Below are 17,929 nucleotides of genomic sequence, written 5' to 3'. Positions count from 1 at the left end.
TTTGGCGATAAAAATGAAAGCTCTAGAAATTACAAGAATTAAGGCAATATGTCCAATAAGAGCCCAGATCTGAAATTCTACATTCTGGTAGGAAACTACTAAAGGCGAAGCGATCACAGGAGAAGTCTTGAAAGTGTTTTTTCTTTGGTGTGTTGAAAATAGAGTCGAGCTCTCCAGCTGTTTAAGGCTGAATACTGTTGTGCCGTGCTGCTACTTAATTAACGATTGATTGTCTAATTGTGTTTTGTTGATTTCCGCATGTACTTTATCGTGAACCTTTAGGCTGCGATTTGATACTCCTATTTCATGTTTTCTAATGAAAAAGCACCCTTCGTTATTCATCATCGAGCTGGTGGAACTTCTTTCACCATAAGATGATTTTCTTATCAGTATTTATTCTTGAAAATGTTCTGATTATATATTTCATATTTTTGTGCTATAATCAAATGAAGTTATCTACATATACTACGTATATACTTTTATCGTGTTATACAAATGGTCAAAATCAATGATTTTCAAAAATTTTTATTCAATTGTCCCCCCGGAGGGGCACCTCGAAATGAGGATGAGATGCTTCCGCCATGATGGTTGGATCTCGGCACCTTGTTGGGTACACGAAAAGGTGGGGGTCTTGCTCCTCCCATCGATTGGCTAGTGACGGCCTTTAGGACTCAACAACAGTTCCTGCCAGTGTTGTTTTTGCATGCCTAGATCAAGTATGTTTAAGATAAAACTGCATTTTCCAAAGCCATATGCGTGTTGCGTATATGGCTACTTTAATCTTTTTGAATTACTTCTTCTGTATTCATTTCATTATGTCAAAGATTCTGTCTTAACACGTTCTTTTGTATGCAACAGTGAATGCATTGCGAATGATGCGTTGCGTATTAATTGGATTACTGTATGGATGTTGCCCGTATGACCAAGAAAAGTCACATAAGATAATTATTATATATACAAACAAAATAAGTTTCTATGTTCTATAAGTTGTCTTATATTCAACATTTTCCCCCTTTTCTTTCGTTGTTAATCGGGGGGACTATTTTGAACAATCCTGTATACTGATGATGAAAAAATTGATGAAAAATTTGAAAAAACACCATTGGCTACATTCCAAATAACTTAAAAATATTTCTCAAAAAATAATATTTGAATACTTTTAATATTTGATAATTTTAGTATTCTAAAAAAGTATTCAAATATCAATATTTGATGATGTCGTGTCCTTGTTACCACGGAAAGGGTGTGCAGTAGCTTCTGAGGGTAAAGACCCCTGAGCACCCGAGGGCAGATGCCTGACTTCTAGCTCATATGAAATTGAAACTCACACATTCGTTTACACAACTTCTTTTAACAGAGGGGCACATTCACACACCTCACAAATAGATCAGAGATGAAGAACAACCATGGCCGAAATCGGGATTCGAACCCGGGATGCCCACGTCACCGGGAAGATGCGCTACCCCTATGCAAGGACGCCGGCGCAGCTGTCCGTTTATTCAGTATTTATTATCCGTGTGCCTTTGGGCGGGTAAGAGAGTCAGTGATGACTTTCTTATTCAGTTGAACACGGGATCAAGAATTTCATTTTTTTTTGCAAATTGAAATGAAAAACATTTATGAACGTATTTCCCTGAATTTATGTTAAAAGGGCAAATGATTTCTTTTGACTGAACAACTGTTATTCTAGTATTTCACAAAAGTACTTTGTACTCTATTTTCGAGTGCAAATTCAATGAGTGCAATTAAACCTGTTACAAACTATTCAGACCACTATATCTTTCACAAATATCTACTAATAATGAAAGAAAATGCATGTCTATTTTTTGGTACTCTATCTGCCAGGCTATTTGACCTGGAGCTGCCAAATTTGGCACAAATGTATTTCAGAAGGTGGAAACATGAACAATAGAGTAATCTTTTGAAGTTTTCACCGAGCTTTAATCAATTACCCAGCTGTAGTGGTCTCTCCAGAACTTTCTCACATATCTTCTAATAAAGGTATTAAAGCATTATCCTCTTCCTCGCAAATTTATAAAAGCTTGAGTAAGGCCGCAAATGCAATACACAATATTGACGAACAATAAATACGAAATATTGATGTTTGGTTATAATTTAACATTTTTACTAAATTTATCCTTGGCGATTTTTTTTATGGTTGGGGGGGGGGTATGAATCACTGGCAGTTAATAATATTCGAAAATCGAATTTGTGTTTTAGACAATTTTTATCCACTGATAGATACTAAAACTCGACAAAGAATTACAACTATAATAAGAAAATTACATTCCAAATTTTATACATTGAAATTTTGTATTATTGCGTTTACATGTTTGTGAAAGTACAGACCAGCTCAAACTCTGGACTGATTTGATTATAAATTCTATAGGTATCTACATTTTAGACTTAAATTTTTGCACTCTTTTACATTAGAATGATTTTTGTGCTCATGGCACTTTATTACAAGCCCGCTGACGAACTGTCAGCGACTTAGGCCGAATGTGCTGTAGCTTCTAAAGACAACGCCCTTGAGCACCCGAGTGCAGAAGTCTGACTTCTAGCTCATATGAAGGTGATACACACATTAGTTTGCACAAAACCTTTTTACAGGGTGCTTTTTCACACACTGCAAAGATAGAATACAGAATAGAGAACAGCCATGCCCGAACTAGGACTCGAACCCGAGACGCCCAAACAGGAGGAAGGCGCACTACCCTTAGGCCAGGTCGCTGGCTGATGTTTCCTCAATTTATTCCAATATTTTAGATTAACTCTAATTTTTTTTAAGGCTGGGTCCATTTTGTTGGCCAGCTAGATTCATAGAGCACTCTGTCCCCTTCTTTTTCTATAAATTAAGATCAGCAAATGGAAGCCGAATAGATGGTCAGAGTTTTATATGTATCTGCCAATTCATGTCCTTAATACTGTTTAAATAACCAAATAATCTAAAATAATTAACCTAATAATAAAAAGAAAATTTTAAAATAACCTAACCGTATGCAAATAAAGGTAATTGATGTCTTGTGCTGTTCAGATTTGAAAGTAAAATTCAGTGAAATTGCGATGTCTGAATTTTAAAGATATTTGGCAGCTGAGGTTGATAACACTCGAAAGCTGGTAGATGGAATTTGTTTGGAAATGCATATGAATGCGAATTGTTGCTTTCACTTTCAGGGGGGGGGGGGTAAGTTCCTTTTCAGATATGCGATTACTGATCTTCATTTTAGAACAATTTTAAAAGTAATCAAGAATAAGATATCTCACTGTGTGGGAAAGATGGTAGCATCGAAAGATAGCAAATGCGCAAAAGAAAATAAAATCCTTGCTTTCTTTGTGTATTTTACCTTCAGGAGCGAATTTTGAAATTGCAGCCTCAAGCAGTGCACGTTATGAGGTCTCTCTTTTAATAAACTAGCCAATTTATCTGGGCACTCTGGGTCCGATTCCTGGTTCGGGCATGGTTGTTCTTTAACAAGTGTTCTATTTGTGAGGCGTGTGAAAGAATCTATCCCCCCCTCTCCCTGTAAAATGGGGTAGTACAAGCGAATGTGTGAGTGTCATCATCATATGAGGTAGAAGTCAGCCTTCTGCCCTCGGGTGTTCAGGAGCCTTTACCCTCAGAAACTACTGCGCAAACTCGGCTTAAATCGCTGAAAAAAGTTAGTGGACTTGTTAATTGCCATAAGTAACAACAAAAACAACACACACACACACATAGAGCCTAGCCAGTTATATATACTTGGCTGCGTGTTCATATCATCATAATCTATCTATACTTATATATAAAGTTCAATGTGTGTGTGTGTGTGTGTGTGTGTTGGCTCTCTACAGAAAAGACCATTTGACCTACAGCTACCAAATTTGGTACATGTATACCTTGGAGGTCGGAAATGTGCACCATGGGTCCCTTTTTTTTTGAATTTTTAACTAGAATTTTAATTATTAATTAAAAGCTAACTTTCCCGTCAAAAAATCTTTTCATTTTCCCCACCGCCAAATGAGTAAGGCTTCCTTTTTTTTCCGACAGCAATAAGGCTAGGCTTAACGTTTTTCGGCCGATTATTTCAAACAATTTTGTTTATTTTCTTAATGTTTGATGCATTTAAAATTAAACATTGTTAATGAATCGATCTTTCAGATTCATTCTGAAGTACTTTTGAAATAAAATAAAACAGAATAAAGGAAATTAAAAATTTCTAATTTGCATAGCGATACCCCAACTGGCGTAGAAAAATTCACGCATTTGCGTTACCGTAACTAGCGTTGAAAATTCAAGCATGCGCATTGTGTTCTGATTGTTGTGACTGATTGCGGACTTGATTTAAATTATTTTTAGGTTAGTTGCATGCTTTTGTAATTAAATTGTATTTATGTTAGTTACATATTTTGTGTATATGCTTATAGTTTTAAGTACATCATTTTTTAAGTAGTTTTTTTAAACCTGTTTTCAACCGATTATTTTAAACGATTTATTTTATTTTCTTAGTGTTTCATACATTTAAAATTAAACATTGTTAATGAATCGATCTGGCCATGATGAATCTGAGAAAATTTTGTTGACAAATTCTTGAAATGTTACATAAATTAAGAAAGATATTCTTTTGTGCCCATAAAGTTTAAACACTCAGTGACTGTTTTCAATAATCATATTACAAAAAAAAAAAAAAAATACTTTGTTTCATTAAAAAATATTATTATATTAATTGCAGATTAATCCTTTCCACTTTAATTTAAAGTATAAATTCTATGGTAGCCAACAGAAAATGAGAGAGATACATATTACGTTGTAACTGAATGCCTTTATAACATTATGAGTGAATTATATGACTATCAAAATTTGAAGTTTTAAAAAATTTTGATGAAGAAGCTATTAAAGTAAGAATTGCATAAAATATTTAATTATTAAAATTTTAACGAACATTAAGATTGGCGAACCGGCTGGTCGCCAAAGGCGGCTAGTATTTTATAATTCATGGAATTTCGATTTTTTTTTTACAAATTTATTTACTTGGTAGCTATTAATAATATTGTTAAACATCCTACTTACTGCCACTTTTCAGATAGAAAGTTTAACCAATTACTTAATCTGTCTAGTTAGAAACTCGCCACTGTGTGTTTTCAAAATAAATCTACGTTTCTGTAAAACTTTCAAGATTTAAATAGATTTTTTTGCAATTTTCATGAACGCAGATTTTATTAATTTCTTCCTGACTAATGTCTGCGTTTGTTAACATAGATTCTATTTAACACAAGAATAACTTTGGCACTTTTCAGCTCCGTTTGTCTTTTTGTCTAAAATTCCATAAATAATTTTCTTGCCATCGTAAAATGCTTGGTTTTTCAGAAGAAGAGTTCATCGAATACCACATTAATTCTACATTTAAACATTAAATTTACGCACGTCTTGAAATAGTCTCCATCATACATTCTTCTGGGTTGATTATTTGACACGAGGTCAAAAAATTTGATCCGAGAATTGAAGATTCTTCACCGAAGTTAAGATGTTTGATTTTATCTTCAAATAGCTGTGGTAAATGTTGACAAAAGATGCACATAACCATTAGAATTGTAAAATTTAACTCAAAGTTTGTTACTGAGCACCAGAAATATTTAAAAATTTATTTGTTGCCCGCAAGTTAAAATTTAGCCACGTTTAAACAATGAGAGTGGTTTTCTCAAAACTTTATCATATTTTCTAATAAAGTTACATCTGAACCTTATAAAATTTTACATCTTTGGACTTTGCATGAGAATTGGCGAACAATAGTCACGAAATATTGATCTCTGGCGTGAATTTAAAGTTTTTACTAAATAAAATCACGTGACTCTTGTAGATTTTTTTTTAACGGTTAAGAGTACCTGAAAATCGAATTTCTGTTTTAAATTTGTTTTTTTCCAACCGATTGAAACAAAAGCCTGACGCAGAACTACGATTATCGACATAAAATTACATTCAAAATTTGATCTATTCGAGTCATTGCATTTTTGAATTACTCCGCTTGCATGCCTATGAATATACAGACATATAGAAAGTCAACTTTTTGACGAACTTGGTTCTAAATTTTAATTCATCTACACTTTAGATGCCAAATCTGTATATTAAATTTTATCCATCTTTTCTCTTCTTTTCGCGACAGAATATTTCCGAACATGGAATCTATGTGGGATTCCCTATCCGTAAAATATATATACGAGAGAAAATTTATTATGAAAAAAATGTTAAAGTTTACATAGATTACACAAAATAATAACTATACATAATACAATAATGAAAAAGGGAGCATTTTATTTATCTCACTCTCTGCCTTTTGCAATTATCTGTTAACTTATATTGGGACATATGGGCAGATAGAATATTTCAGAATGGATTTCTCCCATAATTAAACAGCAATATACAAATTTCTAATCCAGATTCCCTTAGCAGAATTACCATTTATCCATTGGAGCCGAAAATCCATTACCAACGCCAGGCTTTTCAATCACAGAATATGCAACAGCAAATTTAACACAATCTTGAGAGGTGCAAAGAAAATCTGACTGGATAGTTTCAAATGGAATACTATGGTAGTCATTAAGCAGAAATATTCCTCGGTTCTAGCGATTATTGAAGATGATTTCTACTCTCCAAAGGTCAATAAAATAAATTTTAATTAAAAGGTTGAGAGAAGTAATTTGCATAATTATATACAAGTAAAAAGATGGCATTTTACAATGTAAAATGTTAATATGAATTCGTAATAGATAAATATTTTATTTTTATTCTGAACATTCAACTGACATTTTTTAGCATTCAATAATTATTCAGCTTCATAAAATTTTTATGATTTTGACAATTGCAATAGTTTCTCTACTCTTTGAAGAAGAGAAAATATTGTAATCGTCAAAAAATTCGAATTCGAAATTTTGACGATTTAGATTTTTCCGAGTTCAAAAAATTAATTTTTAGCATTATGTCAGTCTATGACTAAGTTAACTCAAAAACACTTTGAGCTAAACTGGAGAAATTTAATATACGTTACTTTATCCTAAATTTATAATCTTGTCACCTTTTGAACGAAATCCATTTAGAGGAAGTCTGCCTGTTGGCTGTCGAATGCACGTTAACAATATAACTATAAAGCAAAGAGAGCTAGATGGATAAAATCTGGTGCATAAATTTATCATCTAAACTGTATATACTCATAGCATTTAGAACTAAATTTATGAAGCTGTTAAGTTCCTGCCTATCTGTACTTTCACTATCAAGTAAATTTTATAATTCAAATGCGTAGTGACTTAAATAGATAAATTTAATATGTGATTTTCAGAGTACAATAGTTGATCTGTACCAGATTTTGATTTCTGTTGGTCGGAAATAACGCATCTGAAATATAAATTTGGCCTATTGTTAAATGCCACGGATAACTAGTGATTAAAAAAATTGATAGATTTAGGCCAAAGATTAATATTTCAAAACTACTGTTCGTCACTGCCAAGCAAAACCTTGAGACATATATAAACACCACAATTTCATGTGGGAGCAGTTGGATAGCACTTTTATTAGAGGATATGCGAGAAAAAGTTATTGAGATTACTCCTGGCGGTTTTTTCAAGTACGAACTATAGATGAAACAGCTAAACAAATAAATTCATTAAATCATACGTCTTTCAAAGCCATAACGTAATTAAACAAATGAATAAAAAGGCATATTAACAAATTTTTAATAAATAAATCTGATTATTACAAATTTAATGCTAGTAATGCAAATTTATCTAAAAGAATATTTTTTAATTCCTTTTTTTTAAATAATTATTGTATATTACGGAAAAGAATAATTAAATTTTAAAATTAAGAATTTGTCATAAAAATCAGAATAATGGTGCCTTTATTATTTTAGACGTGTAAATTTTATGCGTTTCGTATTCTATATGGTTTATATATCTCCATATCATCATATCATCCTATTCTATAGGATGTAAATAAAATGTTATTGAAAAATATTAAGAAAATGTTTTTTTTTAGCTAGTTAATGGAATATATGTAACATATTATTTGGTTGAAGCAGAATGCAGGTTTGACAAACAATGAAGAGACTTGGCATTTTTAATTTCGTTTTATTCTCTCACGGGGGACAGGTATGATTTATTTACACGAAGACACAGCGCGGCACAAAAGCAGAAGTAAGAAAGAAAGAAGGGAAGAAGGGGCGAAACAAATGATCACTAGTCTTATATAACATGGGACTTCCGGCTACGTGCCGATTGAATACATGTGTTGACCTTTGACAAGGGTAATGAAGGGATCACTTTCATTTGATACGTAGAAGTGATTGCGCAGTAATTTTTCACAGCTTCAGAGGAATTAATTAAACAGAAAGTGGAATTGTATCAGGAAATAAGAGAATGAAATTACTATGGGCTAAATTAAGATAAAACTTTTCGAAATTAATTTGGTTTAAATTAAGAGTTTAAAATATCATTAAATATATATATATATATATATATATATATATATATATATATATATATATATATATATATATATATATATATCGTGAATACAGAAAAAGAATACAGTTTGCTCGTACATCGCACTATTAATCCGCTGGCACGAGCAGGTAGCTTAAAGCGCGACGTCATCATGATGAAAGCAGGATCATCACACGTCTTTAAAGGAAACTAAAATAACATCACATTTTCTTCATCAAAGCCTAGTATTTTTATTCAATTATTACTTGAAAAGTCTTTTGTTAATTCCTTCACTGTGATTAATCCTGAGACATGATTATCGTATGACTCTTGAAATTTTTTGAAAATGATCTCCAGGGCATTTCAGTCTTTTTCAATATCGAAAATGACGTATAATCGTGGATTTATGTATATTTCATTGTATAAACGAAATGCTTTATCATTACAATGGTTATGAATGAATTGTAGTTGTGTTGAAAAGACATATAAATAATGATTTGTTGTGTACTAGCCATCTTTGGTGACCAGCCGGTTCGCCAATACTAATGTTCACTAAAATGTTCAATTAATATTTTATGTAACTTGTTCTCATAATAAGTATTTCAGCAAAATAGTTTTAAGCTTCAAATTTTGATAGTCATATTAACTTATCACTATTTACTTATACTATTATGTAGGCCTTAAGCAGTTCTGTTCATTGTACAACACAACTCTCTCTAATCTTCTAGTAGCGCCTGTAAAATTCAAATTAAAGTGAAAATAATGAAACTACAATGAATATAAATACGTTTTTAGTGAATCCAAACATGTCTTTAAAAAGAATATGAGAACTGAAAGCAAAGAAGTTTGGCATTGAAGTCTTATGTGCACTACAGAATAATTTTCAAAATGTATAATATCTCAAAGAATTAATTAAACAAATATTTCACGGATTCGATGAAAAATTTAGTTATTAGATTTATTTTTAAATTATATAAACGCTGCCAATAATAATATTTTTTCAGTTTATAAATATATTTCAAAAAATCATTGTTTAAATTTTAGACAGTCCTTTGGTCCTAAGGATTCATTTTCTGCAAAATATTCTTGACACTTCAACTTTTAAATCAATAAATAAACGTTTCTATCTTCTGCTTCAAATCTAACCGATTTATTAAGTTTTGAATGTTACCATATTAGAACAAACAGCATTTTCACAATTTAAGCCAATCACTCTTGAGAAACTCTGGGAGATGATTGGCTTTTTTGAGGCGGTCGATGAAGTGATCTAAAACCACCCGTTTTTATAGAATAGTGAGATTAAATTTTTCATAAATCGGTCAGCTTTATATTTTATATATTTAGTGATTTATTAAGTTGATTGGAGTGCAAGTCTTTTTAATTGAAATATCAGCTTCTTAAGAATATTTTGTTAAATATGATTTACAGGGCAGAAGATATATGTAAAAATTTAAAAGTCGTAATTCATCAGCATTTATTGACTCAGTATATATAAACTTATTTCGTTTAGACAATTTGTTAGCATACTAGTTAGCATATATAGTCTATTACTAAAGGTTTACAAATTATCTGTTCTGCTCCGATTAAAATATATATCTTGTACATATTAAACAATATTTGTCTTCAATAAAACTGTTTAATTGATTGAGTGATATAGGTATTGTAAAAGATAATAGAAAACGTTTGTTTCCTTGCATTTACTTTTCAAAAAATATCATGTTTAATATTAATTTCATTTCATACAGAAAAGTTCTGAAAATCACTTTTTTTTAATTTGGAATAATAGTTAATTTATTCTTTTAATTTGAGCTTTTGTCAATATAACGGCAACGCATTGATAAAAGTTAATTTTTTCCCATTAACGTATAACATACTCGTGCAACTTTAATTTAATTTTTTTTGTGAAAAATAAATTGTTGAAAAATATGATTAATTTATTTTTTAAAAAATTCAATGAAAATATAAATTTGATTTGTTGGTTAAAATATTAGTATCATTGAAAAGAAATCACATTTTAACTTAATTGTATGAATTAAGTTCTTCCAGGCTTCTTAATTCAGCGTCAAGAAGATCAGAAATCTGTTTTATAGCATCAGAAAATTTGGATTTACCATCTCTAATAACCGTTACAGCCGATATTAAAGAAACAACACAAGTTGCTATGTCAACAGCTTGAAAAGCGCAAAAAGCTGAAATGGCTTTTACTGATGGACTTTGTGCTTGGAATGGGGCTTCATGATTGGACACCAATTCTACAGAATCTTCATCATGGCTGGCTATCATTGCATCAGGATTACGTGAAGCAACAGGCATTTGATTTGCCCTAGGACTTTCGACTGACGTAGCGCTCTCGCCAAACAAATTTTGGTAGACTTTAACACCATCTTTAGCGACTTGCAAAAGTTTAAAAGATTCGCTTAATTTGACCACAGTATCTCCCAGTTGAGGAGATACATCCAATTCTTTGCTAAATTTCAGCAATTTATCAACTGTAACGTCAGTTCCGATGTGCATTGCGTATTGTCCTTTGTTCATAACTTCTATGGTTGCATTGAACCCTTTAATAGAATTGTAGAGCACAGTAAATTCAGAAAACACTTTCAAGACATTATTCTGGATAATGGAGTTGAGATCATAACCGAAAATAATTTGCATATTTGCATCTAAAGTTCGAGAAAAGGCCAACCATTCTTGCAATGGCTCAGAAAGCTCCTTGTCCTTTTCTAAAACGGCTTTTACTTCACGTAGGTATTCCGCAGATATGTAGGATTCGATAATGTTCGACATTCCTCCCACCAAAGTTCCTAAAAATATAAAAACAAATCTTTATAAATAGAAATTACAATAACTTTTAATAAAAGAATAAATAAAAATCTCTAATAAAAGAGCCAATATGGAATACAGATACAAGAAATTAAAAAAATGCAACAAGCTAGAAAAATGATTAATTATTTATATTTATCCCTATTTCAAGCAATACTGGGAATTTTCAATAGGGACTTTATAATTTTGAATTGCAGTTAGAAGATAAAAGACGATATTTGAGCAAAAGGCAGTCATTTCTACAAACTTCCATTCCACTCTAATAGGTGGGCATTTAGTGCCGACTGATATAACATGTACCAAACCACTTAGACTGTTCTTCGGTGGAATCAGGATTGCATTTCAAAACCATGCGATTCCCGTGTCACCAGATCGTGTTTACCAGGCAATTGCGGAACCTAGATAAGTAAATTTATGTGTATGATTCGTATTTCGAAATCAATGAAAAGTATAAAATAAAAGGCCTAAAAAGTATCCGACTTTTGGTCAGGAAGGATATGTTACTTATGTGATGAATTTGGGACCGTAATCCCCTTCAAAATAGACAAACTTGCGCCTTCACATACTTAGCCAACCGATCCGAACATTCCTAGAAGACTTCTTTTGGAATGGTGTTCATCCCCGTCGTCGCGTTTTGCATTATCTTTTCTCTACTCTCAAAATGGGATCCTTTCAACGACATCCTTAATTTCAGAAACAATCAGAAGTCGCAAAGAGCCATATCTGGCGAATAGGGAGGCTTGGATGCAACTGAAATTCCATGTTTCGCCAAGAAAGACTGGATTGAGCGGGACGAATGATTCGGAGCTCTATCATTATGCAACTGCTAGTTTCTTGTCGTTCAGAGGTCTGATCTTTTGCACCGAACTGCATCTCTCAGTTGTCGTAGAACTTGTTGATAGTACTCTTTTGTCACTGTTTGTCCTTCCGGTGCGTATTCGTGATGCTCAATTCCATAGATATCAAAGAATACAGTTAGAATCATATAGATTTTGCTGCGCCCCTATTGCGATTCGGCCCCTATTTATTCGGTCTTGGGGAGTCGGAATGCTTCCATTGCGACTACCGTGATTTTGTTTCTGGGTCGTATCCGTATACTCATGACTCATCTCCAGTAATCCAGGTATTCAGAAAATGAGGATCAGTGTCAGTAGTGTCCAAAAGGTCCTGTGTAATCACAAATAGAGTTCTTTTTGTTTTGCCGACAGCAGCTTGGCCACAAATTTCGTGGCCACTCTGAGCATGATCAAATTATCAAGCAAAATTGCATGTGCGGAATCTTAACTGACCCCTACGGCAATCTCCCGTACGGTCAATGACTATCTCCATTTACCAGATTTTCCACCCTCTCAATGTAAATTATACTCCGAGACGTTTGTAGCCTCCCAGGACATTGATCATTTTCTACCAATGTGCGGTCATTTTTGAATCGGTTAAACCAGTTTTTCACTTGTGTTATCTCCACAGCGTCATCTCCAAACACTTGCCGAATCTTATAAATTATTTCACTTTGAGAATCACCAGTCTTTTGAAAAAATTAATGTAGTATTTCAGTCATCTTGAAAGAAATAAAAAATCCGGCGAACATTTATAACAGCACCTTGACCAGCGGCCAGCAGTCAGCGACTGACACACTCGAGCACGGAGAAAAAATTCAAGCACAAGCAAAAACACAACGAATAAAATAAATGAAATTTGATAAGTAGTCTTGAAACTAAAATTGCAGAACTGGACGAAATTTTGGATCCATTGCGTCAAGAAGATATCTAACGTGAATGCATGGTTCTCTTCATTATATCACTAAAAGACGTGACATATTTTTCTATAGGAGGAAACCTAGGATGGACCAATTGTAATGACTGCTTAATGTGCAGCTCTAAAATTTGAATACATACCTGAATTGTTTATTAAGCTACCAAAATTCATAACAGTTGCAGCTGATGATGATTTTCCAAGGGCCATAATAGCACCTACTATCGCCGTAACAGCACCGGATATCTGTGCTCCATTTCCAAACCCTTTGCCATAACTGGCTCCAACGCAGACTACATCCAGTTTTTCTCGCAATTCATTGAGAGTTTTGATAGTTTTCATTCTTTGTAGCTTCCATTGCATGTTATCCGGTCTTATATGTTGGAAGATCTGTGCATTGTTATTAATAATTTCTGAAAATTGTCTAGATCCTTGTCTGTAACGAACCTGATCAGGTTCATTTTCAAGATGCTCAACTGGAATCTCACAATCAGCCTATAAATAATAAAAGAAAAAGTTAGAATTCCATTCTTTTTACCTTAATTAGTAAAATTTTCAGTTAAAGAAAAAAAAATTCAGATTGAGAAAAAGTCAAAAAGGCAAAAATTCAGTTTAGATATTTGGCATTGTCTTGTTTTAGCACATGCCTAAGGATCTGTTAATTGAAAAAAAAATATTCTATTTTGTTTTCGAGATAATTATTTATAAATTAAGCTCATTACCTTCTTGAATCGCAAGAAAATGTTTACAGTGTTAGCTTTTTTTAAGATTAGCTATAACAACGCTTTTCTTTCTTTCACTCATCCCTGTATGCAGAAAGAATAAAAATTAATGGAAATAATCATTAGTATTTGGTTTTTATGACAGAAAACAGAACATTCGAAATGGGATCCAATCAATTAATAACTTCATTTACATTTCTGAATAAAAAATTGAAAGCAGAGATGTATCTGTTACCGACAAAGTATGAAAAGTCGGTATTCTATAGAATGTCTAGGGATTGTATATAATACCTAGGCATGACATAGCATGACAAATACTGTTTAGGCAAAGTATAAATAAGGCCCTGATAAGACTATGATATAAATGCCTTGCCTTCATCAAAAAAACAGATGTTATTGTAAAAAAATAATGAGAGTGCCTTTAGAACAAATTTATTCAAAATAAGTAAGAAAAATGAGAGTTGTACAAAACAAAATTTATGCCTTTCTTATTAAGGAAAACAAAATTTTCATACAAAAAAATAAAAAATTAAAATTAACCCACTTGTTGCAATGTGGTCGATTGCAATCCTATTAAAAACATTAGATAGCCTATGGTTTAGGGTTAGCAAAAATACAGCGAGAGTTAGAGACAGGATAGAAAAACGTGTTCTCATTGTTGAACAATATAATGAAAGACTGGCGGCCACAGTTCGAAAATTTGAGAAGCGGCTCCCTAGATCGAGTGATTTAACATTATTGAGTTATTTGAAGTCAAACTTCTATGTCAGAAAGTCCACAAGCGAGTGAGCATTGAAGAAGGAAATTCAAAACCGCATCAAAGAAATTCAGCCACATTTATGCAAAATGCCAGGGAAAATTTCGACAAAAGAGTGAGTATGTGCCAGCAATGCCATGGAGGCTATTTGCCCAAAGAGTTATTCCATACATAACCCTATCCTGTGCACGACTCAATAAAAATGTTACAATTTAAAGAAAAAACTGCTTTTTATTTAATTAAAATCTTGAGTTAACACTTTGCACTATCGTGTAACTCTCCATTTTTATTATCCTTAAACTGTTAGCAGTTAAAAGGTTTTTAACATGTTTGCCAACACTACTGCACGAATGGTGACAATTCAAATCTTGCGATAATTTTGGGACACCCTTTATAAAAAAAATAAAATCCTTCCATTACATTTTAAAGGCAAGGACTAGTATATATTGCTCAGAGGACTCTATTGAAATGAATTTAAAGAATATCATATTTCATTTTAATTTTAAAAATATCAAACTTTAATGGTTATTTTGTTAAAAGGAAGAATACTCTTAAAAGTTTGTAGGATTTCAACGAAAACAAAAATAGAAATTAACATTTTTCTAAACGGAAATATTTGTTTGGAACTGAAACGCATCTTCATTTATAAATAAGACGAACAGAGGTGCATAATTAAAAGATGTCTCAATAGGGTTTACAAACTAATGTTGCAACACAGAAAAATTCTTCCAGAATAGAAAAATTTCTACCGTTGGTGAATCTTCCAGAAAAGAAAAATTTCTACCGTTGGTACATCCTCATTTAAAATTATTGCAAGTATTACCAAAACCAGGCATGCATCGTTTTGTTTCAGGAGTTAGTTGGTTATTATATACTTGGAACCAAAGGAAAGAGTTGAAACAATTAAAGAACAAAATAAATAGCTAGTTGGGGTTTCCTGCTTATAGATGATAACAGAGAGTGCGGACATTGATAATTTTAGAAAAAGAAACTAATAAGCAATTATATAAACATATAAACATTTGGACTGAAATGGCTCAGATAGGATGAAATATGAAAATTAAAATTTTTTGAGAAACGCCAGGGTGATAAGCATTGTCCTAGATTGCTCAATTTCGTCACAGGATGAGGCTAGTAATTAATAATATGAAAGTAGGCCAAATATTAATGCGCATTTCACCGTAGCTCGATAGTGATAAGCACAACAGAAATGAAAACTTTATAGGTAAAAATATTGATCGCTTTTTCACCTAATCTATACTTAATTTTTATTTCACGTTATTGGCTGTAAAGCAGCTTGAAATTACTAACGAATCATCCTGTCTCTTCAATGATCGAATTCCTCTAGACAGAAGTTGAAGGGAGGCACACGTGATCATTGAATTAAAAGTTATATGTCTGCCATGGTAAGGAATAAATTGATGATGCAATTCTTTCAACAATGTTTTTCGTCATTGGTCCAGATTTTTCGATAAAGGATGACACCCTGTTTCGCCATATGCAAAGATCGATTTCTTCTAGAAGGATTCTGAATGGATCCTTTGCTTCTATCCAAAACACCGGCCTGTTTGACTAATTGCCATCTTCATCGAAGCTGTTGATTCCCAGCAGCAAATAAGATGTTTAAACATTTATTTTTCGAAATTTCTTTTTATGATTTCATTTAATAGCCGAAACTCTTCTGGACATTTTTTGGCATTGCACATGTGTGCACGTTAATTAGTTTAAATGATATAGTAAGAAGGTCATTGTTGACCCTTCACTCAGAAATGTTTATTTTAAACTCATTTTTCTCAATACAACATTTTCAGAGCTTCCATAAGGATCAAACAGAAATGGTTCATTGTATCAATACGAAATTTTCCCAAGTATAAGCATACCTGGAAAATTTCGCATAATAAACATAACACATAATACAGAAAATCATGGAAAATGAAAATCAAAGCATTATTATGTATACTCTTTTCTCTGTGCCTGCTGATATGCTAAAAATGTTTTTTTTAAAAAAGCGTTATCAATTTTTAGCAACATAAAAAGTAAAATAACTCCAGTGAATCTAAAAAAATGTTTATCACTATTCATGATTATCAAGTTATGTTCGTTGGGAGTTAATTGACGTAACATACGTTAAAATAAGTTACTTATTTTCTGAAAAACTTTGCGCGTAAGCAAATTCTGTCTTCAACAATATAAACGGAACATGTTTTCTTTCACATATATTTAAATTAGTGAAAATTATTTCATTGACTTAAAAATTCATAATTATAAGGTTAAATGTCTTATAAAACTGTGATAAAAAATCTATTTAAATCTAAAAAATAAAATCTATTAAAATCTAAAAATCTATCTAAATCTAATTTTTTTCTTACGTTAGGAGGAGTCAAATTTAACAAACTTTCGCGGTCTGTTTTAGTTGTTAAAGATCCTATAGTCCCTTAAACACTAACTAAAGTTTATATCGGATACACGAATACTCATGGCTTTTTCTGTTCACTAAAATAAAAATTAAAACTACTCACCATTTTCAATATTTTTATACTTCTATCAATAATGCTCTGAGTTGTATGAAGAGATTTATCATAAGAAATTTCTAAACTTTGTTAGCCTTTTCAATATTAACTTGTCTTTTTAATACTGAAAATACAGCTTAATATAGCATAATACAAAATCGCTTTAAATCAACATCCGCTTAGAGCAAAGTGAAACTCGCGATGAAGTCTGCGTCGGGCATAAGTTATCAATTATTGATAAGATTGCGTTCCTATGGAAGTGGAGCAATACCGATAACAGATTCTGGCACTAAAAAAAATTTAAAAAACAATAATAATCGGCACTGAAGGTAAATAAAATCAGTTATTGACTCTATCAGTTTTAAATTTGCTCGCATTTCTTTGGCAATTAATTTCTTATATTTGGCTAATACTCTGAAAATATTTAAAAAGAGATTTTTATCAAGAATTATGTAGTTATTAAATTGTGTCACAAAATTAACGCAAGATTTGAATTTGCCACCACTCGTGCAGGGAAGTATTGGTAGCCCTATTAAAAAACCATTTGATAGCTGATAGTTTAGGGTTTGTCAAAATGGAGCATTACACAATAGAACAACGTGTTTTCATTGTTGAACAATGTTTAAAAAAATAATGAGAGTCTGGCAGCCACAGTTCGAAAATTTGAGAATTAGCCCCCTAGATCGTGTGATTTAACTCCATTGGATTTCTTTTTATGGGATTATTTGAAGTCAAATAACTATGCCAACAAGCCCACAAGCACGCAATGAAGGAAGAAATTCAATGCTGCATCAACGAAATTCAGCCACATTCATGCAAAATGGTCATGGAAAATTTCGACAAAAGAGTGAGTATGTGCCAGCAATACCATGGAGGCTATTTGCCCAATGAGTTATTTCATACATAACCCTATCCTG

At 32.2% G+C, this 17,929-nt stretch overlaps 1 protein-coding gene across 1 annotated transcript; it reads right to left on the bottom strand.

Annotated features, from left to right (window-relative positions):
- Window positions 1-9,224: 9,224 nt before the first annotated feature.
- Window positions 9,225-17,278, bottom strand: LOC129957519 (uncharacterized). Its single transcript, XM_056069857.1, has 3 exons — window positions 17,022-17,278; window positions 13,167-13,518; window positions 9,225-11,252 (listed from the first exon to the last, which is right to left on the bottom strand). The coding sequence occupies exons 1-3, from the start codon at window positions 17,022-17,024 to the stop codon at window positions 10,468-10,470; spliced, it is 1,140 nt and encodes a 379-aa protein (XP_055925832.1). The 5' UTR covers window positions 17,025-17,278; the 3' UTR covers window positions 9,225-10,467.
- Between the last annotated feature and the right edge of the window lie 651 nt (window positions 17,279-17,929).

Source organism: Argiope bruennichi, chromosome 11 (genome assembly GCF_947563725.1).
Source record: "Argiope bruennichi chromosome 11, qqArgBrue1.1, whole genome shotgun sequence".
NCBI classification, from domain to species: domain Eukaryota; kingdom Metazoa; phylum Arthropoda; class Arachnida; order Araneae; family Araneidae; genus Argiope; species Argiope bruennichi.
The sequence above is the reverse complement of the archived record's forward strand: the minus strand, read 5'-3'. Positions and strand labels throughout refer to the sequence as shown.